This window comes from Hyalella azteca, unplaced genomic scaffold (genome assembly GCF_000764305.2).
Source record: "Hyalella azteca isolate HAZT.00-mixed unplaced genomic scaffold, Hazt_2.0.2 contig2011, whole genome shotgun sequence".
Classification (NCBI taxonomy): domain Eukaryota; kingdom Metazoa; phylum Arthropoda; class Malacostraca; order Amphipoda; family Hyalellidae; genus Hyalella; species Hyalella azteca.
The window spans coordinates 8,502-35,935 of record NW_025932299.1 but is presented as its reverse complement, the minus strand read 5'-3'; the positions used below and the strand labels follow the sequence as shown (position 1 = coordinate 35,935).

The window sequence follows — 27,434 nt, the reverse complement described above, 5'->3', positions numbered from 1 at the left end:
GAACATCCCTGCACGGAAATGATCACAGACATCAACTTGCCAGCAGCGCAACTACAGGTACGCTTCCATATCCAGTCAATTTGATCTCTAAGATTCAAGTAATTTACCTGAATCTTTTTCCTTTTACGATCTTTTTCAAGTAATTTTCCTCAATATTAGACTTCCCTTCCATTAGAATTAATCAAAGCCTGGAGACGCACGGTGAAGGATCAAAGGAGGCCCACATTACGGCCTAGAGCAGTTAATTCCTTTTAAATTCTTATCCCAAATTAATTTGTTTTAAATAGATCTAGAATTTGTTTTTTTAGAATTATTGTCTGATTAAATTAACACTTAGATAGTTTTTAAACGTTTTCATTACATTTAAATTTTTGAAACTTCAAAGATTATTTTTAATGTTTTCAAAGTTATGTTAAATTGAAAATATTTAGAATATATTGAATATAAAACCAATGATACGGAAAATATTCGTCACTTTGTTTATTTTAGCCATTTATAATAATGACATCCAGGTTTATTCGTAACCTCAGTGTTATTGTTTAGGTGGCAATGGGATTATCGCTGTCACGCATTCGTTGCATTCGTGTGCTGTACGGCGAGCTTCCCTGGGGAGACACAGAGCTCGTCTTCGATGACCCGCCCCGCCGTCCTGTCCCTAAAGGCCACTGCATTGCTGCTAGGATCACCAGCGAGAACCCTGATGAAGGTTAACAGACAACACTTATCTTTATCTCATTGGAATTGATTTATTTTAAAGTTTTTTTCTGTTCATGGTTCTGTGATGGCGATGAAAAGGAATGTGTGAAAACATTAAGGTTTCTGCCAATTGCGGTATCGATTGCTAGGCGTTTACCTAAATATCAAATCGTAATTGAAATTTTTTGGTTATAATATTGGATGCTCGTATTAAAACGTTGAAGCGTGACGTTTCAGGCAATAGATGCATATTTTTGCGATGACAAAAGGTTTTTCTACAAGAATTTCTCTGTTAAGATATTTTAGGACAAAAGTTGATGAAATTCTAATATTCAGCTGTAAAATGTTTTTAGCTTTTATTTGAAAGCAGCGATCAATTTAATTCAGAAGCCTGACAATGTGACGTAATATTTCTGTTTTGACATTTTAATGAAAACTTCTGGTTTTGATATTTTAGGAGAAAAGTTAATTAAATTTAACTGTTCAGGTGTAAAATGATTGTAGCTTTAATTTGGAAGCCTGATAATGTGACGTAATATTTCTGTTTTGACAGGTTTCAAACCAAGTTCAGGTTCAGTGAAGGAGCTTAATTTCCGCAGCAGCAAGCATGTTTGGGGCTACTTCAGCGTGTCAGCGTCAGGTGGCCTACACGAGTACGCAGACTCTCAATTTGGCCACTGCTTCGCCTGGGGCGAGAACAGGGAGGACGCCAGGAAGTGAGTGACTCGAGCTCCCTTCTCTTGTACTCTCAATTATTCATTACGAATGTTGAGTTAGGTGAAGCATATTGATGGATTATCAGCTGGAAAACCGCCCTGCTATCTCATATTACAGTTTTTAGCGCATTTTCTCATTTATGGAAAAAAAGGCGCTATTTTGCTTGTCATGTCCGTCCGTGGCGTCCGTCCGTGACTTCACGTTTTCGTCGACGAGAAAATGCGCTCTCTGTCACTCACTGCAGTGAGTACTGAGTTATATTTTTTCTTGAATAGCGTTCGTGCTATTGTAATTTATATTGAATCCTGTGCCACCATGCGCGGTGAGATTTCAGTTTCTTCATCGAGTTCCATTTTATTCTTTGCAGAAATTTGATAGTAGCATTGAAGGAGCTATCAATCAGAGGCGATTTCCGTACCATCGTTGACTATTCATGGTCGTGGCCGTCCTCTGTACGGCCGTGCACATCACTGATAGTAAAATACAAGACGCTATCAATCATTTCCACAACTCTTTGGAGAAGTAAGGATACTTTGTATCAATCTGAACATTTTTGCCTTCTGTTGCTGGTTGGTTTCCAGATAGAGAACGTGTCTGCCACTGAATATTCTAGCGCAATGTAATATTTTTCATGTACATAATCTGAATATTTTTGTCTTCTGTTGCTGGTTGGTTTCCGGATAACGTGTCTGCCACTGAATATTCCAGCCCAATTAAATATTTCTCATGTACATAATCTGAATATTTTTGTCTTCTGTTGCTGGTCGGCTTCCAGATAGAGAACGTATCTGCCACTGAATATTCTAGCGCAAAGAAATTTTTCACGTACCTCAGCATGAAGTTGTAGTTTGCTTCTTTATTTCAATATTAAGTTGCAGCTGTGTTGCAGCTAATCAATAATTTTCATATTCTAGCGCAAAGAAATTTTTCACGTACCTTAGCAAGAAGTTGTAGTTTGCTTCTTTATTCCAATATTCAGTTGAAGGTATGTTGCAATATATCAATAATTTCAGAGGTCAGGTTCTCCCTCTGAAGTCTCTGAACAACGTTGTGGACGTTGAGCTCATAGGCTCAGGCATGAAGTATAACTTGAATGTCGCCAAGACGGGACCAGCGCAGTTCTTCCTCACGCTCAACGGATCGCATAAGCTGGTGGATGTGCTGCGTATGACCGACGGAGGTCTCCTTATCTCCGTCGACGGCCATAGCCACACCACTTACTTGCAAAATGAAGTCGACAAGTAATTCATGCATGCTATCGCCATTGTTTTTTTAATTGCAAAATAGCCTTTTTAGCGCATTTTCTCATTTAAGGAAAAAATGCACTATTGTGCTCGCCATGTCCGTCTGTCTGTCCGTGACCTCAAGTTTTCATCGACGAGAAAATGCGCTCTCTGTCGCTCACTGCTCTGAGTACTGAGTTATATTTTTTTTGTATTTCTGATTGAATTTCGTGATAAGTACATTGACCGAAGTCGACAAGTAATTGCTCTCCGCTTTTGCCATAGATTTTTTAATTCTAAAAAATTAGTCTTTATTTTTTTCAGTTTGAATATTGTGCTATGCTTTGATCAAACACGAGAAGTGGTTTCTGGCTCCTCTTGCCACTTATTTTTAAATCTGAAATGGCCTATGATTGATCTTCTAGCTAAATTTTAGTGATTGATATACTGATCAAAGTCAACAAGTATATAATTGCTGTCTGCTTTTGCCATTTTTTTAATCTTTAAAGGCCTTGGAATTTTTTTAACCTGAATTTTGATATACGTATATGTGATTGATAATAACGAACTTATAATTTTATGATGTAACTAATAATTTATTTCATCATCGATGTAGAAAAGTTATTCATAAATGCATTAATCTGTCAATAACGTTCATAATTGTTTTTGTTGTTTTGTCACAGGGTGGTGTTTGTTGGCTTGGTTGATATGATCAATCTGTGTTCTTGATTTAATGTTCATTTCAAATCTGATTTAATGTTCATTTTCCATTGATCAACTCGTGTAAAATTTCAAAATTCCCGTAATAAGAAGTAACTTTTCAATGGAGCGAGAGTAAATAACGATGAAAAATTATAAAATAGGTATTTTCTTTCTCTAGGTACCGCCTTAATCAACTCGTGTAACATTACAAAATTCCCGTAATAAGAAGTAACTTTTCAATGATGCGAGACTAAATAACGATGAAAAATTATAAAATATTGTCTTTTTCTAGGTACCGCCTTAATCAACTCGTGTAACATTACAAAATTCCCGTAATAAGAAGTAACTTTTCAATGGAGCGAGACTAAAAAATGATGAAATATTGTCTTTTTCTAGATACCGCCTTAACATCGGGCATCAGACCTGCATTTTTGAGAAGGAGAGCGACCCAAGTCTGCTACGGTCAACAGCACCCGTCAAACTCCTGAACTTCCTGGAGGAAGACGGCGCTCACGTGACTGCCGGCAGCCCCTACGCCGAAATTGAGGCGAGTCTCATGAATTGAAAGAAAATCTATTTAATTAATTTTTCAATAGTATGGTAAAGTTCATTCTTCTTTATTATATCTCATTGAGTGAGAATGTTGACGTTTTATAATTTCGTGACGGAATTTGCTTCTAATTGAATACGCTTTACCATTTGAGCAGGTCCTTTCATAATTTATCGCAACTTCTCGCCTCAGTTTCAGAGCATGAAAATGGTGGTGATCTTGACATTGATGGGACGGGGCTATAATAATTAATCAACATTGTTAATGGCATTCCTGACCCTTCTTGCAGAGTGTGAAAATGGTGGTGAAGTTTACATCCAGTGACCAGCGCTCTAATAATTGATTAAAATTATTAGTGCAAACTTTCACCCTTTCTTCAGAGAATTCAAATGTTGACGATGCTACATAAAGTGAGCGAGGATCTAATAATTTATTAAAATTGTTAGTAAAATATCTCTCTTCTTTCAGAGCATGAAAATAGTGATGCTGCTACATAAAGTGAGCGAGGATCTAATAATTTATTAATATTGTTAGTCAAATATCTCTCTTCTTTCAGAGCATGAAAATAGTGATGATGCTACATAAAGTGAGCGAGGATCTAATAATTTATTAATAATAGAAACACTAATTTTAGCGGAAATCTGATGCACTAAACTGATAACTCACGTATCACTAAAAACTTTAAGAAATAAATAAGATATCGTCGGAATTTAACCAAAGTTTTTCAATTCAGTCTACGTTTACGAAAGAGAAACTTCATTTGGCTAAAATCTGATGCAACTAAAAACTTCAGGAATAGAATCTTTGAGTTCTAATAAAAGTTTTGTTCTAATATCTGTGTTATTCAGGAAGTGATATCGTCTGTGTCTGGCCGCATCCCTGCCTCTGTAGAACAACTCATCCAGAAGCACATGTCGCTCTACGCTCGCAACGTCACCTCCATTCTGGCTCAGTTCCCATCACAGGAGATTGCCCTCGTCATCGATAGGTTATTCTTATGGACTCGCGATGGCGTGATTATTATTAATGTATTAAACTAATATGTTGCTCTCGAAGTATTATTAACACGAGTCTCTTAACAGGAATGCTTCATTCAATGTTAACTGTCGATGAACATTCTGTCGAATTGATCCCCGTGGAAAGTAAACTTTGAACTGTTTGTATATCGCTTGATGTACACGAATTGTATATGTATATTTGTTTTGGCTTTGAGAAGTATATGAACTATATATATGTGTCTTTGTGTATTAGAATTGCATGTATACATATGTTTGCAGCCATGCTGCGACCCTCCAGAAGAAAGACCGCGACGTGTTCTTCATGACGACACAAGGCTTGGTGCAGCTCTGCCAGCGCTACAAGAAGGGGACGAGAGGACGCATGATGAGCGTCGTGCAGGACATCCTCAAGCAATACCTCAATGTCGAGTCGCTCTTCCAGCACGGTTAGTTCTTGAAACTTGAAACGTAGTTCTTAAAACGCTCCATACATGTGTTTCGAGTGTAGCAGTGCCAGGCCACGCTGGATTGCCGCCTCAGTCTTCCACTGCTTACAACCCTGACAAGCAAGTGACAGTAACAACTTTTTCATTCAAACTAACGACCGTTGTAGTTGTACAAACTAACGACTGAATGGTAATAAAAGTCATCATAAAATCATGATGCATAAATTACGTTTAATGTTGCCAAAGTTTCACTGTTGTTTTCCTAAACGATCGAAATAATTTTTAACGAGCTATACAAACCTGGAAAATATTTTGGATTTCATTGAAACAATTTGGATTTCATTGAAACAATTTTTTTGGTAAAATGGCACGTAAACATTTGGATCCCTTTCCGGGTTAAGGAAAATTAGTTTTGTCAACTCTCAAAGACAGTCTTTTTCAGAAATTTCTTATGTGTACCTATACCGACATTCCAGAAATGTCTAACATTTATAATAAGAATGGTTGTTATTTTCTTCGCTAGTAAAACCGAGCCACTATGTCCATTATTCTATGGGTGGATATTTCGAATCATGGGGGATTATTTCTGACATCTCTCTTCATTATTAGCAGATATCATCCTTGAATTGTCTGTGTTATTCAGGTTCCTACGACAAGTGTGTGCAGGCTGTGCGCGAGAAATACAAGGACGACATCAACACGATGTTGGAAATATTGATCTCTCACTCGCAGCTCAACAAGAAGAACCAGGTGACGGACGTTCATTAGACTGTGAGAATATCACCCAATGAGAAAAATCTTCTATAACTTACATTAAGAATGAACTACAAACTATCTTAACAGTCTAAATTATTGCTTACGTTGATAGCTTCTTTTGTGCCTTGACATGAATTGAAGTATAGAAGATGCTAGAATTTAACGCCTTGCCTGGTATTGTTACCCAGCTGCTTGTGCTGCTCATTGACCATTTGTGCGAACACGAGCCTGGCCTCACGGACGACCTCGCTCAAGACTTGGAGCATCTCACCAAACTGAACAGCATTGACCACTCTCGCGTCGCTCTTAGGGCGCGACAGGTAAGCTGTGGCTGAGAAAATTTCCTTGTGATTCATGTGTTGCGATGGTTTAAAACATTTAATGCCAGTGTTTCTTGTGCACAGATACAGATTTTGCACGTTAGTTGTGATCGTTGCACTGTTTCCTAGGTACGGTATATTCATTGTAAAACTTTTGCTAAACTACCCGTTTTGAAGCTTCGTGTTCCTTCCCGCATTTGTCTGGCTAATACGTTGTGCACAATTCCTCTACGTTCCTTGAATTCTAACACCTGGTTTGTCATTATCGAATGAACGAATTCTCTTTTAGGCATTCATATTTTCTAGTCTTTGATTGTATAGTTTTATCTTGAAATTTTATTGTTAATATTTTACTATTCAGTTATAAATTAAGCCACAGATTTCATATTTCTACTTTCTATGGTCAGGTTCTTATTGCTGCCAACCAACCAGCGTATGAACTTCGGTACAACCAAATGGAGAGCATCTTCTTACCTGCCGTGGACACATACGGCCATTCCTACCAGCCTGAAAACCTGAAAAAGCTTATCCTGTCTGAAACGTCCATCTATGATGTACTGCATGCTTTCTTCTATCACAGCAACATGCAAGTTCGCATTGCTGCCCTTGAGGTCAGATTGGGTTATGAGTAACTTTTTTATTTATGTGTATTGAGTACCGTATTGGGTTATGAGTATTGGGGTATTGACAATTCATAGGAATTGTTTGATGTTTAGTACTTCGCCTTGTCTCTTCTCGATCGTGATCATCTGACAAATTTTTATTTTATCAGCTAATTTATTTAATTCTGAAATTAATTACCTATTTAATTGCGTATTTTCGCAGGTGTACGTGCGCCGGGCGTACATCAGCTATGATCTCAACTCGGTGATCCACAAGACACTGAAGGGCAGCCGTGACTGCTTCGTATTCTTCCAGTTCTTGCTCCCCACTTCGCACCCTAACAGGTGATGACAGCTTGTTTATACTTCACAACTAATATTCATCGTGATCACTAATAGTTTACTGCTTGACTATGGTTTTCATCAGTCTTTCAAAATAATAAGCGCGTCATAATATCTCTTGCTGTTGTTTTTAATTTCTAAGAACAAACTTCTCAATAGACTTGAAACAACTCGTTTTCCATGAACCTGTAAAATATACACACGCGTAATCTCAGTAAGCTTGAAAACAGTCGTTTAAATTCAAATAATAATTCTAATAAATATCCAGGATTCCACACAACAAGATCTGGAGCTCAGTGGAATACCCCGACGGAGTACCAAACTCCTATGACTTGTCTCATGGGTTGGACAACTGCCAACGTATGGGCATCATGGGAGCCTTCGAGAGCTTTGAGCAGTTCGAGGTGAAGCTGCATTCCAACTAAAAATAACATGACCATGAATTAACATGATTTTTTTAGCAATACTTTTTTCGGCCTTCTATGAATATTTTCAATCGAATGGACGTTTATCTGCTGAAAAGTATTTTTTTATAAGTCATATCCTATATAATATTTGTCACATGTGTTATTAAAGTTGAAATTTTATCTCTCAATCGTTCTGTAATATTGCAAATATTGATTTATTTTAGTGGTAAATTTGACATGCACTTGGTAACTTGTCTCTACTTTCGTGGGCTAACAGTCGTACTTCCTGGAGCTGATCGGTTACTTCGCACCCTCTGAGAAATGCCCCCTCGACAACGACCAGTTTTCTTTCTCCATGGGATCAACCTTCTCAGACTTGTCTTACAGAGAAGTGAGACTGCAACTGTAATGTAGCAATTGCTATTTAGAAGTTACATTTTATGCTTTTAAATCAAAAATCTTTTCTGAAGTTCAAAACATTATTGAAAAGAACAGTCGCCTTCAAACTATTGGTTTGTTCATCAATTTGTGTGCTATGTTGATAATTTCGAAGTTTTAGTTTGCACTTCTTAAGTTTTAAATCTACTGTGCTGTTCAAAGCAAAAAAAAAAATAATAGTCGAAATGAATAGTCACGTTCTAACTACCGGTATGGGTTTTACTCAGTTGCTTATGTGTTTTGTTCCAGTCGTCGGAGAAGGAACCCATTCACATAATGAATATCGGCCTGCGCATGACTGCCGATCTCAATGACTACGAAGCGAGCGAGATGTTCGCTTCTTTCTGCCAGGCCCACAGAGAAGACTTCAAAAATACTGGAATCCGTCGTGTTACCTTCATCATCTTCTACAAGCGCCAGTTTCCCCGCTACTTTACCTACAGGTAACTTTTGTTTAAACTACGTAGCTGATATGTTTTTTTTTGTAGTGATACAATGATATTTTTTTGAGTAGTAATTACCATTGTTTATTTTTTTTGGTCATCCAAAGCGATAGAAATTTTGTGAATTTCTGTAACTTTGAGCCTCCAGTTTAGTGCTGGACTATTTTGTCCAGTGCGACACATTAAGTGCGACTGTCGTATCTAGGGCGTATTTCATACCTGTATTACGACCCACTGCTGCACTTAACGTGTTCAAATGTTTACTTGCGTGGAACTGTGCCCAGGGCCCGTGACGGTTTCTGCGAGGATCGTATCTATCGACATCTTGAACCCGCTCTCGCGTTCCAGCTCGAGATCAACAGACTGCGCAACTATGACCTCGAGGCGCTTCCCACCTCCAACCGCAAGATGCACCTCTACTTGGCCAAGGCAAAAGTGAGTGTGATTATCAATTGTGCCTCCATGACTTAATCAACTGTGTAGGACTTTCATAGGATGACTCAGGTATTTGTTTGCGACTTCGTGTTCACTTTTTATTTTATCTTCATTTCGAATCTGTGACTCAAACGTCAAGGTGTAACTTTAATCTTGAGGACTTCTCAGAGAGAGCTTGATTGTATCTGATAGATATCCCAATTGATTTTTGTCAACTTTTTTATATAGTTTGATTGCAAGGTATCTTGCCTGAAACAATTATTTTTTTTCATGGTGGAAATATTTTTTTTTGTAAATTTATTATAATGAAATTCCATGAAAACAGTTTGTCAAATTTCAGCATCATGAAATATTTTGTATTTCAGGTTGCACATGGCCAGGAGGTGACCGACTACCGCTTCTTCATTCGCTCAATCATCCGACACTCGGACCTCATCACCAGGGAGGCGTCCTTTGACTACCTGGAGAAGGAGGGTGAAAAGTTGCTACTTGAAGCCATGGACGAGCTTGAAGTTGCCTTCAGCCACCCTCTTGCCAAATGCACCGACTGCAATCACGTTTTCCTCAACTTCGTGCCAACGGTTATTATGAATCCTGCGAAGGTAAAAGTTCTAATTATTATTATCTCATTTCTTTGATCAATAACTAGCTTGGTGCTCATTTTCACATCTGTTCAAATGAGAAATAACTTGCAATTTTGTAAGCAGCATAGTATCGCGTTTTTTTATTCATGACAGTGTATTCTTAGTATGTGTTTTGAGCATTAGGACCGAAAATTGGCACTAGTTCATTGGTGAAAATAGTCATCCAGATTATATTATCCACATTCAAAAATTGAAAACTTGATGATATCATCCTGGGCAGATCCAAGACTCGATCAGGTCGATCGTGAACCGCTACGGGCGTCGTTTGTGGAGCTTGCGAGTGCTGCAGGCCGAAATTAAGATGCTCATCCGGCACAGCCCTCAGCATCACACTGTGCCCATACGCCTCACGCTCTCCAACGAGTCTGGATACTTCCTTGACATGAACCTTTATAAAGAAGTGACAGACAAACTCAATGGACAGGTAAGTCGTTAATTTCGTTCAATCCAACGAGTCTGGATACTTCCTTGACATAAACCTTTATGAAGAAGTGACAGACAAACTCAATGGACAGGTAAGTCATTAATTTCGTTCAATCCAACGAGTCTGGATACTTCCTTGACATGAACCTCTATTGAGAAGTGACAAACTTTATCGACAGCTAAAGATTTAGGTATGCGCTATTATTAAGGCGTTCGTTTTGTTCACTCTAACGGCTCTGGATACTTTGACTTGAACCTCTACAAAGTAGTGACCGACAAATTGAACGGACAGGTGAAACTTGAGGCTTGGTCTTTAAGTTGTTTGTTTTGTCCACTGCTTTATTCCTGACAATAAATTAGATAGTTTTTTAGTTTCTGAGGAGCTCACATATAGCAGCCATATTGTGGATAATTCGTGAAACCTCTGCGTATTAGAAGTTATTGATCGGTGTTAATTTAGGTAATTATTTCCTGAGGCTGGAACTGCTAAATAATTACTTCTTAAAACTTTTATTTTAAATATCACGTTCGAAGTACTGGGAAGTTCGTACTAGAGGTTATTGTCAGGTGTAATTCAGTAAATTGTTTTCAGCGGCCGAAACTGCTCTATAATCAATTAAAATTCTTATTTTCAAGATCAAGTTCGAAGGATTTGGAAGTCGACAAGGCCCTCTCCACGGGCTCTCAGTGTCCACGCCCTACATGACTAAGGACTACCTGCAGCTCAAGAGATTCCAAGCGCAGAGCAATGGCACCACTTACGTCTATGACTTCCCTGAGATGGTCAAGCAGGCGCTGGAGAAAATCTGGACTCAACACTTTAAGAAAAGAGGTGAGACTTCAACACATTAAGTGTCGCACGACCCACCGGTGGGTCGTCCACAGGTATGATATACGCTCTGAATACAACATAACCGCAATTAATGTGTTAATTTTAATGTGGAATAATATGCATGCTTTAATTTTACCTTATTTACTGCTTTATCTAACAAAGACCTTTTTTAATTCTCTCTGTTTCCGTGTCGTCAGTGCACGCATTGAATTATGGTTCAGGCAAGGTGAACTGTGCTCTCTGTGTAAATATTGAATAGTTGATTGAAACGTCATAATTGGTCCATTGAGAATCTTTATTGGTTCATTGAAACGTTTTAATTGTGCAGGTGTTAAAGACGCGCCTGTTCCGAGTCACCTGCTGAGCGTGGTTGAGCTGGTGCCAGATTCTTCTGGAGAAAATCTCTTGGAAGAGAAACGACTTCCCGGGGAAAATGATGTGAGAAAATCGAGGCTCTATTATAAAGTACAAACAATTGAACCTAGTTGATTTATGTAAGATTCAGTAATGTTTGTCACGTCGTCTAAGGTGATTTGTGACTCTACTTTAAGGCTGATTACAGGAACTCTTTATTAGCAAGAATCGTAGTATCAAAATAGTTTAAGAGTTCGTAAGTCCGTCAGACAATCACTGACGGCTTTCTAAGCTAAACTCGCCAATCACAGATGTTAAATCGGCCGCTACGTGTACTTAAGTTTTGATGGTGCAAGCCATGGCCTCTAAATCTAAACTGTATTAACGTCCGCTACGTGTACTTAAGTTTTGATGGTGCAACCCATGGCCTCTAAATCTAAACTGTATTAACGACGGTTAAAGTATCTCTTGATAAAGAATTAATAACGATTTTAAACCTCAGGTTGGCATGGTTGCCTGGCGCATGACCCTGCACACGCCCGAGTATCCTGATGGTCGGGACATCATCGTCATCTGTAACGACATAACGTTCCAGATCGGCTCCTTTGGCCCTAAGGAAGACATGCTGTTCTTGAAGGCCTCGCAGAGAGCTCGTCAACTTAAGGTTCCCTATTTCATTCCGCATTTATAATCGCTAGGTGTACGTAGGATGGATATTTTATCTATTATTGCTTGATGTATAATTCTCACCAAAGATTTTAAAAATCTAGTCAATAATCCGCTACCCTAATACTTCTATCAAATTAATATGTATTCTTGCATTATAAGTTACTGCCAAAATTCTAAGAAATTTTGTTTCGTTTTCAGATTCCTCGCCTCTACATTGCTGCCAATTCAGGCGCTCGTATTGGCCTTGCTAACGAAGTCAAGAATCTTTTCAAAGTTGCTTGGGAAGACCCACAACAGCCTGACAAGGTGAGACCTGTGTTCTATATTATCTCTGCAGTCTACGACAACTCCCTTTAAAAGTCTGTATATTAAGCTCACAATTTTCAGGTTTTGATGACTTTTTTCTCACTTTTTGAACATGTAATAACTCTAGTTTTGTTTATTCTACGTACTGACGTGAAAGTTACAAACTACCAATGAATAATGTTGTGGCAGGGGTTCAAGTACCTCTACATCACCCCTGATGACTTCAAGAATGTGGCGTCCACACGAAGTGTTCTGCACACGGAGCTTATCGACGACGAAGGCGAGGCTCGCTACAAAATCATCGCCATCATTGGTGAGCTTAGTTCGTTATACTGGAAAACATATCGAAATTTGTTTCGTTACTTTGGAAAAGTTTTGAACTACTTGCAGTCATTATTATGTAGCTTTTCTTATAACTACCCAGTACCCACGAAGAAAATTTGGTTTATTAGAATACCAATAACTTTTGTCTCTATTAAAGTACGATTTGACTGTATTATTCAGTTTGTTTCATCACGTGAAACCAACTCTTGAAAAAAAGGTGTTGTGTTCGGCAGTACGTATGTTTTTGCGATATCAATTAAAAATTCATGTCAACAGGAACAAATTTCTGTTGATGTTTAAACTCGTTTATTAATCCCATTTCAGGTTGAGAGTTTGGCTTAAAACTCATTCATTCCATTGAAGGTCAGGAGAACGGCTTTGAACTCATTTATTATTCCATTGCAGGTCGAGAGGACGGCTTGGGTGTAGAGAACCTGAAACACTCTGGCATGATCGCTGGCGAGACGTCACAAGCGTACCGCGAGGTGGTCACCTACTCGATGGTGACGTGTCGCGCTATCGGCATCGGCGCGTATCTCGTGCGTCTGGGACAGCGCGTCGTGCAGGTCGAGAGCTCACACATCATCCTCACCGGCTACAGCGCTCTAAATAAGGTAAAAAAATCTCCAAATAAGATGAGATTTCTGAACACATGTAGTACGGAAGCGGGGAATTTAGTCTCTCGAGTCATTTTTGATTAGGAACTGATAAATGTCGATCAATAAATGCATCACTAATGACCTGGCTTCATGATACTACTATCTTAGAGTCCCTGGAACCGAGCTACATGCCGGCTCCAAAAGTAATTAATTCAGCCTATGCTCTTGCTTTATTTTACGTATTCACTTATCCCTCAGCTGCTGGGTCGTGAAGTGTACACCAGCAACTCACAACTTGGCGGCGTGGAGATCATGCACCAGAACGGCGTGAGTCACCAGGTTGCTTCTAACGACCTCGACGCTGTCTTCACTGTGCTGCAGTGGCTGTCATATGTGCCAAGGGTGCGTAGCTCTACTCTAATTTTTTTCAACCTCCTTTTACGTTCTTTGGGACATAGCATTATTGGATTTTAGAACATGGTTTTCTTGCAACAGTTTTTTTTGGATGGCATATACTTATGGTCGAATGAAATTGTTCTCGGTCGTAATTCTGATTGCGAATCGAATTGTTATCTCAGCAATTTTACACCAAGGTGCAATTTTCTGGCCAATAATTTTGTTTTGATGGCGTTCAGTTATCATGCAATGAAATTATTCTCGCTCAGCACCGAGGAGCACCACCACCATACCTCACTCCGACTGACCCTGTGGATCGCAAGATTGCGTTCTCTCCCGAACGCGCGCCGTACGATCCTCGCCATTTGGCGGCTGGTAGATACAACCCCAGCACCAACGAATGGGAGAGCGGCTTTTTCGACGAAGGTTCCTTCCAGGTCAGGCCTTTAAACCTTTATCTATTAACTCCGTTAGACAGAGTGTAACACCAAGCACTGAGATATGAATAACATTGGCGACGGTGATGTTAATGTATACGAAATGTTCGAGTTTCCTTCTTTCTGATGGAAGCCTTTCAGTGGATAGGCTCATGTTGTAAACAGCTTTATCATTTTAGTATGTGATAGTATTACGCCATTCAATAATTTTAAATTTTGTATGAAACTATTCTTTCTATAATGTATGTTGCAGCCGTATTCAAATGTCCGACTCAATCTTTCACTACCTTGTTTTAATATTGATTATTGTTGTGAACTTTGCTAATGCGGTTTAGGTCGCGAAGTCAATGCTCCGACCTCAAATATATAGGATGATCTGAAGAGACAACGTGGTTCTTCATGAGTTGTAATTTAAGTTTCAATGTTATGTACAAAGCTGCCTGTGAATTAACGTTTAGTTTCCAAACGTAACTTTAATTTCAAAAAGATATAATGTATAACCACATTGAACAAGAATGTCTTTGCACTCACAGGAGATCCTCGCTCCATGGGCGCAATCGGTGGTTGTGGGTCGTGCCCGACTTGGGGGCATCCCTGTGGGGACAATCATCGTGGAGACTCGTACTGTGGAGCTCAGCATGCCTGCAGACCCAGCCAACCCTGACTCTGAAGCTAAGGTGGATTTCATGTTATAATTGTGTCACTTAAAGCTCATGGTTAGATAATGCATAGTGAGTGTGTTATTCATAGCTCATGATTAGATATAGCTTCTCTTTGTTTTAAATTCCATTACAGTTGTTTTTGTTGGAAGTTTAGGGAAATTTTTGCCATCCTGAAATACATCATTTTAATGAATTTTTTCATTGTGGATCGTCAATAACAGTGGACCAATCTATATGTATTATTTTTAAATCCTTAATACATCTCTGTTTGACATTAACAAAAACGAACTGTTACAAGAACTGTTGTTGAAAAGCCGTTAGTTTTTCTTCTTAACACTCCTCTATTTTTACAACACTTCTCTTTAACTTCACTTCTTGTTTGTCTGTCTGTCTGTCTGCTACAAATCTTGTAATCGAAATTTAATACACTTCTACTTATACAATCATCGTCGAGACTCGTACTGTGGAGCTCAGCATGCCTGCTGACCCAGCCAACCCTGACTCCGAAGCTAAGGTGGATTTCATGTTATAATTTAGTGTGTCATTTATAGCTCATGGTTAGATGCTGCATAGTGAGTGTGTTGTTCATAGATCATGGTTAGATAAAGCTTTTGTTTGTTTTAATTTGATTTCATACTATAATTTAGTCAATTATAGCTTATGGTTAGATACTGCATAGCTCCTATTTGTTTTAATTTCCATTACAGTTGTTTTTATTGGCAGCTAAGGAAATTTTTGCCATCCTCAAATACATCATTTTAATTAATTTTTTCGTTGTGGATCATCAATAACAGTGCATCAATCTATTTGTAATATTTTTAAATCCTAAATATTTCTCTGTTTGGCATTAGCAAATATGAACTGTTTCGAGAACTGTTGTTGAAAAACTGTTCATTTTTCGTTTTAACACTCCTATATTCTTCATTTATATCTTCATCATGAAGAATTTCCGCTCTGTAGATGTACGTAATACTGTTATCATTCTCTCAACACAGACTGTGTCTCAAGCCGGCCAAGTATGGTTCCCCGACTCTGCGTACAAAACTTCTCAGGCCATCAACGATTTCAATGTAGAAGGACTGCCGTTAGTCATCTTTGCCAACTGGCGTGGCTTCTCTGGTGGCATGAAAGGTTGGATATCTATTACCTTGGCTCGCTCGATTGCATCTCATGGGCTGAGTTGTGATTATAATTTTTTAGAGTTGTATATGTGAGTTGTTTTTCATGTGAATCCAATTGCAAACAATCAAGCATTGGAATTCTGTTCTATATACTTGTCGCATACAAGCATTGTTTGACGTTTGCTTCTGGACGATATTATTCATGAATTTTGTACCAAAAGTAACCAATCGTTCATTTTGTGTGGGGTTGCTACATCAGACATGTATGAACAAGTGGTAAAGTTCGGTGCATACATCGTGGATGCTTTACGCTCGTACACTCAACCCATCCTGGTGTACGTTCCCCCGTACGCTGAATTGCGTGGAGGCGCCTGGGTGGTCATCGATTCCACCATCAATGAGCGATATATGGAGATGTACGCCGACCCGCTCTCACGGTTAGTTAAGCTTTCAAAACTGAATACAACTGTTCATAGCACACAAAGTAATTTATTTATCATTTTTGTAAAAATGCATACCTGTCATATGGCCTAACATCATTTTTTACTCCTTGAGATATCTGATATCACATGAAAAATGTTCATTCTTTCATATTCAAATGCGCGGTTTTCTCGTCCTACAATAAAATTTCCGTTAAACCTTTTTTTCTGCTAATTTCTTTTGTATTTATAAACATTTATTACTTGAACTAAGTAGTTTAATTCTGAATTCAGTGGTGGAGTTCTGGAGCCTGAAGGCACCGTTGAGATCAAGTTCAAGCTGAAAGATCAGTTACGCACCATGGAGCGTCTTGATCCCGTAGTACGGGACCTCAAATCTCAGCTCGCTACGGCGGCTGCAGGCTCCGCTGAGCAAAGCGCCCTCAAGAAGAAACTTGCGCTCAGAGAAGAGTCGTTGAAGCTCATCTACTATCAGGTGAAGATTCTCGTTATTTTATATTTAGTTTCATCTGCGTGATGTTATATATTACATCGGCGGATTACTTATTAAGCGATGTAGATTATTTTAGTGTTGGATAAATTTCATGATCAGCCTAATCACACTGGCATTTTATCGGTCTTCTTTAGTGTTCAGAACTACCTATCAATTTTCAGATGTACTTTGAATTTCTATTTTAGATTTCTATTTCAAATTAGTATTTCAGTCGTTCATCTCTACATTAGTGATATGTGGACTTGTATATTCTATACCTTTAGTGGCCTTACAAAAATGTTACAATTTATTTCAGATTGGCCTGACGTTTGCCGACCTGCATGACACTCCGATTCGCATGCTTGAGAAGAACGTCATCCAGGCCATCGTACCCTGGGCAGAAAGTCGCACGCGTCTCTACTGGAGACTGCGAAGACTTCTGGCTGAAGATCGTGTTAAGAAAGAGATAGAAAGAGCGCAACCTGAACTTGGACACGCGCAAGAAGATGCCATGCTGCGTCGTTGGTTCCTCGAAGAGAGGGGAACTCTCGAGGTTTGTGCTACAAATGATTTAGATTTTTATTTCTTGAACTTTAGTTTTGCAGTAATATGAGTTTTATGGCATACGTCGTTTTAATGCTAGTATGCAGTTAAGTCATGCTGGCTTTGAGACCATTATTTATGCGGGCATTGAGACCATTATTTTTCTGCAGAGCTACGTCTGGGACCAGGACAACGAAGTGGCCGAGTGGCTGGAACAGCAGTTGGAGGGCGGAGGATGCAGAAGCGGTGGACCCACGCCTGGCTCAAGAGAAGGAATCACTTCCCACCTTCTTGAGAGTCTGCAAATGTTCAAGCGCGATGCTGCCCTAAACTCTATCAAGGCTTCGTTACTGGTATGCAAATTTGTGCCGCTCTTGTAGAACATTACGATTATTCAAATGCAATGCCACCTTAACCGTTTCGAAGGCTTCGTTACTAGAATGCGATTTATGCCGCTCTTGAAGAACTTTATGATTGCAATTCATGCTCATACGTCGATGACAACTGATACCGGTATTGTTCTGTTAGGAGAAGATTGCACTATTTATTGCATTGCAATTTTTTTTTGGTCGGCCAATTGTCCATAATTTAATTTATCTCTTGATAAATTTGTGAATGTATATTTATAAACAGTTATGAAAGCTTTAACTGAGACGCTTCATTTTTTGTTTGAATGCAGATTTAATGCTCTTTTTGAGATGTTTTATCTTACAATTTTACTTGTGAAATATGCTTTGGTTTTAAGCTGGAATTGTACTTGAATGTAGCAAGTGATCCCTTTGTTTATTTCTTCCTTACTCTTAATTTCACTACTTATAGAAGATTTTCTATTTCCGAGTTATAAAAACTACATGCAAATCTATTCAAGTTAATAGTTGATACAACTTGAAATTTTGATCCTGAACTGTAAAAAAAAAAAATACCCGAGTAATTAACGAACTAGGCATATTCTCATTGATATTGAAGAATCCCTCAAAAATTTCTAAGAATGGGCAATTTCATTCGTGCACAATGTGACCGAACCAATGTTTTATGAAAGAGAAAATCGATTAAATGTCCACTGACAACTTTGGTACATGGACACCTGTTGTCTGACCTTGGTTTTGTTTTATAAATTATACTACCGACAATTCATTTACCTCATGGCTCGTAGGGTACTTGTTAGTTTCAATTTATATCATAATTTCATAGCAGTTCAAATTATAGTTAGATTATCACTGAACTTTGTGTGCAGGAGTACCCTGAGATAGGCCAGGAGGCTCTCTACCATATCTTCAAGCGCCTCAGCAACGCCCAGCAGGCTGAAGTGCTGCGGACGCTATCAACGCCTGGTCAGTTCGCTGCATCCCAAGCCAATGCTTCCAGTCGAACTCTACTGGAACTCATAAATAACGTTTTGTTGTTTAAAAGCCCGTCCATACCTCATTAACATGTATCTTTACGAGTCGGACACAAATATATTTGAAGCCATTGGGCACCAGATATCTATGTCACGAACAATTATGATTAAACGATTAAATTAAATTAAAAAGGTTTGCGATCGGATGTGGACGTGGCCTTAGCCTGATTTTGTGCTATCATCTTTCGACTTTTCATGGTCTTCAAGTTTTATGGTTATGGCATTCCGGTATATTAATCTTATTAGGTAGGTATATCCTATCTTAAATGAATTAATATTTATGATAATTTATCTCAATTCCAAGTTCAAAGAATTAAATTTTTTACCAATTTCATGTTTGACCATTGCATTTTTCTGGTTTGAATCTACCTGATTGATAGTGATATTAGTTTAATTTTGGAAAATTTTACGAGATTTCTTTAGTAATTCGTGGATGTGTTTGTTTCAGATTATGAGCCGCCTGCCTATGCAGGTGCTGTCGCTGCCCAAGAATCATTGTCTGCGGGAACTTCTTTCCTGTCCCCCGACGAAGAAAATTCAGCTGGCTGAAGTTAGGTTTCACTCGCCCAACGCTGTCCAGTTTCTCGACCTGGATCCTGAAGAACTGTTTACAAATAATGCTCAAACTTGTTTTATCAACTAATGATACACACAATAGCTTTAAAATGGAGGTTTCGATGAAAGACACTTGAATATTATGTATAGAACATTGTTCTTTTGCATGGGAATGATATGCTTGTTAATATTATTGTTTGTAAACTATATACATTTTATTAGGCAGTATTGACTACAGAGTATGTTGGGTTCTTGGTACAATAGATATAATGCGTTTATTACTGTTAATTGTTGATCGTTTTCTTGTTTTTGTAGTTCAGGTTTTCCGGTTTTTGTTTGCAATTATTCTTAATATTCCTAATTCTAGTTCTAACTGTGCCATCTTGAAATTTACTGCCACAACTGATTCACGACATGCCATCTCCATAGTATCTATTATTTTTTTCTTAATATGATAATGACTTCGGTTGCCTGAGTTTTAAAATGATTTCACTGAGTTTATTCTCACTTGAAGTTGATATGCGTTTCATTTTAAATTTTTTTGATGGCATCATATGTAGTTTGGCAACTAAACACATTTAGAAATCTTAAACTGAAGCTGAAGGTCGTTATTCTCCGTACATTGTGTAGTTGCAAGCTGTTATAGAGACAACGTCACAAATGTATAACAGTACTTTTGTTTCTGAGGTGCACTTTAGAACAGATTTTTCAATTCATCAAGATTATGATTGAGTCTCAGTTTGTATTTTGTTTGGGATTTTGGTAGTATAATATTAACACAATTCGTCGATGCCCTCTTAGTGAGGTTGCATCGCATGGATAGAAATTCTAATTTCTTCTCGCATTCAAATCTACAAATGTAAGTACTTACACTGAAGATTTTAATGCATGTTGTTCTCTAATAAATTTATTTCATCTTAATTAGTCAGTATTCTTTGCGAAAATTGCTTGTTGTAACTATTTGCCTGCCGGGATTGGGAAATGAATATCGGCAGTGCTCGTTTTTCAATTGGGTATTCACAGGTCGAAATTAAACTTACTAATTTGGTGGGATCATGTGCGCCCTGGCTCACGATAAGTTACAATGAGTGCTTCCTTTTCGTGTGTTGAAATATCTGTGGGAAATATACCATTTCTTGCATTGCATGCTTTTTCGTAGCTTTAAGGAACTAAAGTGCCTTTTTATTCATATTTATTCAGTTTCAGAGTTTTCATTTGTTTACAAGACTATTCAATACTATAAGATGGTGTTCGGGAAAGACGATATTCTGATTTAGTTCTTACATTTAATTTTACGTGGTTGATAATTATATATGGCCTATTGTCTCGTTTGAAGGTAATGAAACATTCCTATCATAGACACAATATTTCGTGGCGGTTTTGGTTATTATTAATATCAATGCCGCTCACTTGACACAATTTTGCAAGTGGGCGGCCGTTTTCTTTAGGGTGGAGGGTAACTATTACTGATTAACTAGCATTTGTTATTGTAGGTTTAACAGATACGTGGCTGCCTACAGAAGATATTTATGCGATATGTAATTTTAATTGATAACGAAAAACAATTCGTGAACAAAATATATATATATAATTATAAATTTACGTATTTCAAAAAGCATTTTAGTGCACGAATTGGACCCTCAATGTTAAAACTCTAATTTGAAATCTAATTGAAGAGGACGTAGAATAAAATTATCTTCCAAGAGGCATCACAAATTGGGTCCAGGTCATTACTTCTCTCAATGATACGACTCTTTCTCTAACTCTTGGGAGTTTCATTGTATTCATTTGTAATTTAGAGCAGGATATATATATATTTATAATGTTCACGGTCTATCGATAATCATTTCCCTTCAATCATGTCCTTACCACCCGTTATATTTGCCTGCAAGTCTCCGGAACATATCTGGAATTGATTACTCACCAACTATGCAATATTATTAAGAGAATGTTACCAAGATAACAGGAAGTTAAAAAATGTGCATTGTACGAGCGTGATAAGGAAATGACCGCTCTAGGGCACATTGGTTGTATACACAAAATAAATTATGTAAATAAGTTCATTACATTACAGGCCTTGTTCTCGCGCATGCAACACACATTTGAAACGATCTTAGCTACTTGGCAACATTCATTGACTTGTTACACGGTTCACCAAACAGAAGTATCAGGGTTTAGTGTCATAATTAATCAGCAATATCTTCTATACAAGATAAGAAATATTTATTAATAGTTGCTAACAAAATATATATGAAATACATGCCTCTAAATAAAATGTCGAGTAGATACTATGGTGCAATGGTCTATAGACTCGGTTCATATTTTGCCAAACTACTTTATAGATGAATAATATTAGTTAATTCAAGTGGACTGCCCCAATAACCCAGGTTAACTTTCGAAAAACTGAACATTAAACTCGAAAGTACAATGGAAATCCCATTCTTTGTTATTGATGTCCTTACGGCAACTAAGTATTTAGTTTAATTGGAAAATACCTTGAAAGGGAACATTTGACAGATATCCATTTATATGAAAATGTAGTCAGAGACTCAGAGGGCGACTTTTTAGAAAAGTTGCTTCACCAGTTCACCTTATAGTACATACCTTCTATCTCGTGCGCACGCTCGGCGTCTCTAGTAAAGGACTCTACGAGTGTCTTCGTTTCTTGTGTACTTCCAACCTCTTCATCTCTTCGCAGTGCTGAAAATGCTCATTTCTCAGTAGCTTCAGCGGAACTTCTTATATAAATTTTCTCCTTCGGTCGAGGAATCAATCATTCTACAGCGATACTTCAGACAGCACCGTTTTTTCTTCTGTCGGACAGGCTACAGAAGAATCTTTTCTTCAAGAAAAGATGCAATGAATACAATAACCCTGAGCATTGTTACCAATGAGTGCTGCTTCAGGGGATCAAATCATAAATCCATTCTCGCATTCTCAACGGGTGGCATACGAGACAAAATTATTAATGTAATGATTACACAGAAATGACCAATGTATGTTTCAATTGTACTCCTTGATCTATGTAAATTTCCATTGCACACATTATTTGGCCATTTAAAATGATCATTTACTAACTTGAATCACTAGATTTATATTGAATATCCAGGGATACCAGTGCGTTGCTGAATTCTGGAATTTCATCAAGGTCTTAAAATTATATATAGCGGAGTGCAAAGGATGAAAAGGCTGGGAAATCAAGTGCCCAGATTAATTGTAATTACTATACTTCTAGTTATATATACACCGGCCAGGCTAAGGTAAAATACACATACCATTATCCAACTGACAGGTCGATATCGCAACTATTTAAGAAACCTCAAATGATAAGTACTCGTCGGGAAAGGAAGCGTCGGAGGCTGAAAAGGCATTGGAGGTGAACAGATACATAAATAATATCCATTAGTTTAAAACAAGTTTTTGCACATAGCATCAGCGGTGCACAAGAGAGTCCAGAGTTGAGTACATACATACCAACAGAACCTGCAGTCTTCATCGATGGTTCTGTGGCTCAGGAATGCTGGGTCGCCGAATCTAACATCGTTATTGATAAACGATGACACGGTGTTGAAATGAATAAGGACAAGGATTTAGGCGATAAAAAGAAAATTCATTTTGATGCAAAGGGCGCAGCGAAGTTAGAGAATCTGCATGATTAAGCCAAATCAAAAATTAAAACAACTGCAAACCGGTTCAATGCAACTTAAATAAATAATTTCCGTGCTAAACTAATCATAGGCTCCACTTAAGAGACAGAACAGTGAAATAAATTAATATGAACCAAACTATTGGTTAACTACGCAAGATGTTAGAATCTGAGATTTCAAGTCCTACAAAGTTAGTTAACCGTTAACCTCTGCTAAAAAATTATATAATACTATTTGTTAACACAGCATATGCCCAACGTAAGACAGAAGCAAAGTCCACAGTCGACATTACTAATCAAAATTCAACAAGAATAAATCTATTGAAATTTACTAAGAAAGTGAGACGCATTCAGATACTGTTTAAACACAAGCAACTCAATAAAACACATTCTGATGGAATAGAGGAAGGATCAATACATCGCTTCAGAGAGCTAATATGACGGTGCCCCATGGGTTTTGGTTTTAAAAGCCCGAAAACCCCTTCCTCAATGGTTTCAAAACCATGGGTTTTGGTTTTAAAAGCCCGAAAACCCCCTTGCTCAATGGTTTCAAAACCATGGGTTTTGGTTTTAAAAGCCCGAAAACCCCTTGTTCCATGGTTTTATACAGCAAATACGGCGGTCCTTCGACTAGGGGCTCAACGTATAAACTTAAAAGCAAGAAAAATAGAAAGACCTTGTATTCTTTAATGCCTTTTCAATGAGATAAAACTGAGTACTAATATGTGACAGCGAGTTTTGTGTAATTTTTTTTTAATCCTTACAATTAAATTTTGAATGGAAATTCCGTCCTGGAAAAATCGATGAATTGCACAATGCAAAACGCTTATGCTCGAAATGAACCGAGTTTCATTGGAAAACATGAACTCCATTTTAAAAAGGATATACTCTCTGATACTTAGCAATAGGAAAACAATATTATTATAATTGAAAATACGGTGCAACTGCTGCGTGCTCAAATCAACAACTCATAAAACGTGCTTAGGAGAAGCATCAAATGCTGGATTGGAATGTTGAACTTTTAGATGAATATATTACGTACAGAGATTGCATTGCAATCACTATTTTAATTTACTTATAGACCAGAAAGAATTTATATTGAGAACTTCCTACGATCGTGTTTGGCAGCCAAATCAATTCCGGATGTTCGAATGAAGATGGAAGACAATAAAAATTACACAATGACCGTAGAAATACAAGTACAGTACTGTTAACTTTGCTTTCCAATTTGGAATTTATGGAAGATTTCCGACGCAGTGAATATGCAGGAGTCGATTATCCCTGCGACGGTGAAAGTTCCTCCTACAATCGCGCAGACCTGCACAACAAAACAGCGTCGATATCAAGGAGAAATGGTTTAAATGAGTCCAGTTTATATCAAATGCAAGAAGAAATCATGATGAAAGTGACTAAATAATCGAACTGCACAACAAAACAGCGTCGATATCAAGGAGAAATGGTTTAAATGAGTCCAGTTTATATCAAATGAAAGAAGAAATCATGATGAAAGTGACTAAATAATCGAACTGTACAACAACACAGCGTTGATACCAGGGAGAAATGGTTTAAATGAGTCCAGTTTATATCAAATGCAAGAAGAAGTCATGATGAAAGAGACTGATTAATCAATATTTTTGTTTGAGGGTCTAAATGAAGAGAAAAAAAAATCAAAACAGACCTAGTAATTTTGTTTGAGTTTATATTCAAATTTAACTACTAGACACCTTAAGTATCGGGCTCTAACGCTCTTTTTAATGTTTGAAGGAGATGCGTCAAGGAAATGAAATAGCATATCTTAGAAAAACTAAAACTCAGTACTCACTGCAGTGACAGTGAGCGCATTTTCTCGTCGACAAAAACGTGAAGTCACGTACGGACGGACGGACACGGCGAGCACAATAGCGCCTTTTTTCCATCAATGAGAAAATGCGCTAAGAATATCCACAACCAAGCAAGTTATTCAGCAAATCGGCTGTCCACAATATCCTTAGCACTCAAGCAGGTATGATAACAGATATTCATTATACGTACTAATGATGGAAAATCGTGATAATTACCGTGGTTATGAGGTGATAATAATGACGGAAAATTGAGATAATTACCGTGGTTATGAGGTGATAATAATGACGGAAAATCGTGATAATTACCGTGGTTATGAAGGTGTAGAACGGAGGTCTTCTAACGTAGTATTTAACGGTGAGAGGAGCCAAGTCATATCGGAACCACAGTGCAGGTACAACGCGGCCGCCGTGGCCAAATGAAACGTATTTCTGAGGAAAAAATATTTACGATAAACCTTAGTGCATTTGCAAAAAATTTTACGATCAAATTATTTACGATCTTAGTGCATTGGCAAATAAATACATTTTTAATACAAGCGTCTATCGTGCGGAAATATAACAAAGAACTGCAGAACCCAGACTTTTCGTCATGAAATATTTCTCATCTTAATTAAGACAGAAAAGTTTGAGCCATTTAGTCTTAGGTTTCGGACCAGAATTTAGGAAGATTTAAAAAACAACTTTCACAGAAAAAAATAAGCTGAATGCCTTAAACAATGCCCACAAGTATCAACATATAATATGAATTCCTTACATGGGAGAACAAAGATTGATATATTGTTTGACGTTTATCCTAAAAATTCAAACTTTCCGATCGTTTAAACCATTACGATATGGATATGTTATCCGTCCGTTTTTTAATATGGATACAACCAACAATAATTGGAAATTCTGGCCGAAGTGTATTTGGTTGTAATTGAACAATACATAGAGCGTAAATAATACTGCAATATTCGTAATACATAATTCGTAATACACAACGACAAACAAAAAAAAACATTTGAATTTGGAGTGAGCAAAACGTCGGTACACACTGATATATAAATAGATCGAGTGTCTGAATTTTCGATTCCAAAAACGCACAAACTTTTTTCACCTAAATCCTCGCTCGTGAATTCGTACATGGATGTTTTCTAATAAAGTCTAAACTAAACTCACCCTGAAGGCATAAGTATACTGGTAGGCCGTAACATTCGTCCCTGAAGCGTCTTCATAGATGCTCGGGACGATCTTCATAACGTAGTCGTACGACTCCAATGCTGAGCAGCACAAACATTGTCAGTTGAGTCTATTCTGTTCTAACATGTTACAACACTTATTTAAATGAGTTTGGATATATTCCTGAAATTTATTAGGTGATTTATACATAATGGTATCAGGTAGTGCGCTATATCATTACATTGATATTGATTATATTGATATATGTTATAATGATTGATAGTGATTAGTATACCATACATTACCAGGAATCACTTGAATGAGATGACAATATTGAGTTATAAGAAATGGTTTGACTAGCTAGTACTAGTTGACTTACTACTAAGTAGTTCGACTGCTTAGTATCATTTTAATTTCACTTACAGTTTCCATCAAGTTTCTTTCTGTCATACAAGGGGTTGAAGGTACCAGGCACGTTGGGGTTGTTTATTTTTGCCCCAAACCTCAGCTCATGGATGATGTGGGCAAAATCGATGGTTTCAGGTTGAGATTCTGCAGAGTGAGTTGACACATGGAAGTTTCCTGCAAAAAAATGATTGAGCATAATTAAAACAGGCTACAATAATTTGGGAAATGAAACTTTAAGCAAAACCAATTCATTTTTACCAGATATTGTCAATAGTTTTCTTCTTCATTGTACTAAATTATGGAGCGCAATGGATTGATATATTACCTGGGACTTTGTTGATGAGGAAGTTGGCTTCAAAAAGGCAGCCTTCAGCTCCTACAGGAACCTTATTGGTGTTTTCAACAAACCCCACCTCATGACGCCCCATGTCGTCTTGGATATCCAAGCCAATTGCTGTAAAGAAAAACTTATTTGGCAAAAAGAAATAATTTGTTGAATAAATATATTTAATGTGCAAAATCATGTACAAAAATGTCACATAGAGGCAACACTTTTACCAGAAAATTGTTAGGACAAATTTTATAAGCTCAGGGTGAACTTATATAGTTTGATGGGCAAATTTATAATAAATTACTCTTACTTACAGTCACATTTTAGACGTGGAAGAGTAAGCTTGAGATAAACTGGAATTCTATCCACCTGGTCTCCTGGATCATCCACAAACAGCTCTGAAACTCTGATGAACAGAAAGTAAAACATTAGGATTAGACAATATAAAATTAAAATTACAAATAAATAAAAAATTTGAGAATGAATTTCAAGATATTATTGACACAGACAATGATATAGACATGCTTCAATATAAGTCAGGGTTGGCAATGATTAAATCATGCGATTAAATCACTAGATTTGTAAATCACACTATTTTTCATTTTTTACAACACTTCTCTTTAACTTCACTTCTTGTTTGTCTGTCTGTCTGTCTGTCTGTCTGTCTGCTACAAATCTTATAATCGATATTTAACACACTTCTACTATCCTATCGATCTGAAATTTTGCACACATGCGTAAAGTTGGAGACAATGCATGAATCAAATGACAAAATAAATTTTAAAAATAATTTTTTTTC

General features: G+C 37.5%; 2 protein-coding genes across 2 annotated transcripts; one reads left to right on the top strand and one right to left on the bottom strand.

Moving 5' to 3' along the window:
- The first annotated feature begins 6 nt into the window (after window positions 1–6).
- LOC108672651 (acetyl-CoA carboxylase 1) lies at window positions 7–20,127 on the top strand. The gene is given in 37 exon segments (XM_047884882.1): window positions 7–57; window positions 544–706; window positions 1,250–1,412; window positions 1,781–1,842; window positions 1,845–1,935; window positions 2,427–2,654; window positions 3,735–3,885; window positions 4,087–4,126; window positions 4,178–4,197; window positions 4,737–4,876; window positions 5,166–5,332; window positions 5,976–6,082; window positions 6,277–6,408; window positions 6,816–7,019; window positions 7,234–7,355; window positions 7,621–7,756; window positions 8,037–8,150; window positions 8,447–8,640; window positions 8,925–9,075; window positions 9,441–9,677; window positions 9,940–10,143; window positions 10,779–10,974; window positions 11,303–11,412; window positions 11,831–11,992; window positions 12,196–12,303; window positions 12,493–12,616; window positions 13,033–13,241; window positions 13,485–13,628; window positions 13,892–14,059; window positions 14,593–14,736; window positions 15,717–15,852; window positions 16,102–16,279; window positions 16,556–16,757; window positions 17,071–17,307; window positions 17,468–17,650; window positions 18,532–18,628; window positions 19,145–20,127. Coding segments are annotated over 37 exon segments (5,364 nt in total). The 5' UTR covers window positions 7–18; the 3' UTR covers window positions 19,246–20,127.
- Window positions 20,128–20,989: 862 nt separating this feature from the next.
- LOC108672652 (endoplasmic reticulum-Golgi intermediate compartment protein 1) lies at window positions 20,990–27,041 on the bottom strand (the record flags this gene model as incomplete). The annotated part of the gene is given in 6 exon segments (XM_018160355.2): window positions 20,990–24,215; window positions 25,045–25,167; window positions 25,897–25,997; window positions 26,320–26,478; window positions 26,630–26,758; window positions 26,950–27,041. Coding segments are annotated over 6 exon segments (712 nt in total), but the record flags the coding sequence as incomplete, so codon positions are not given.
- Window positions 27,042–27,434: the final 393 nt, after the last annotated feature.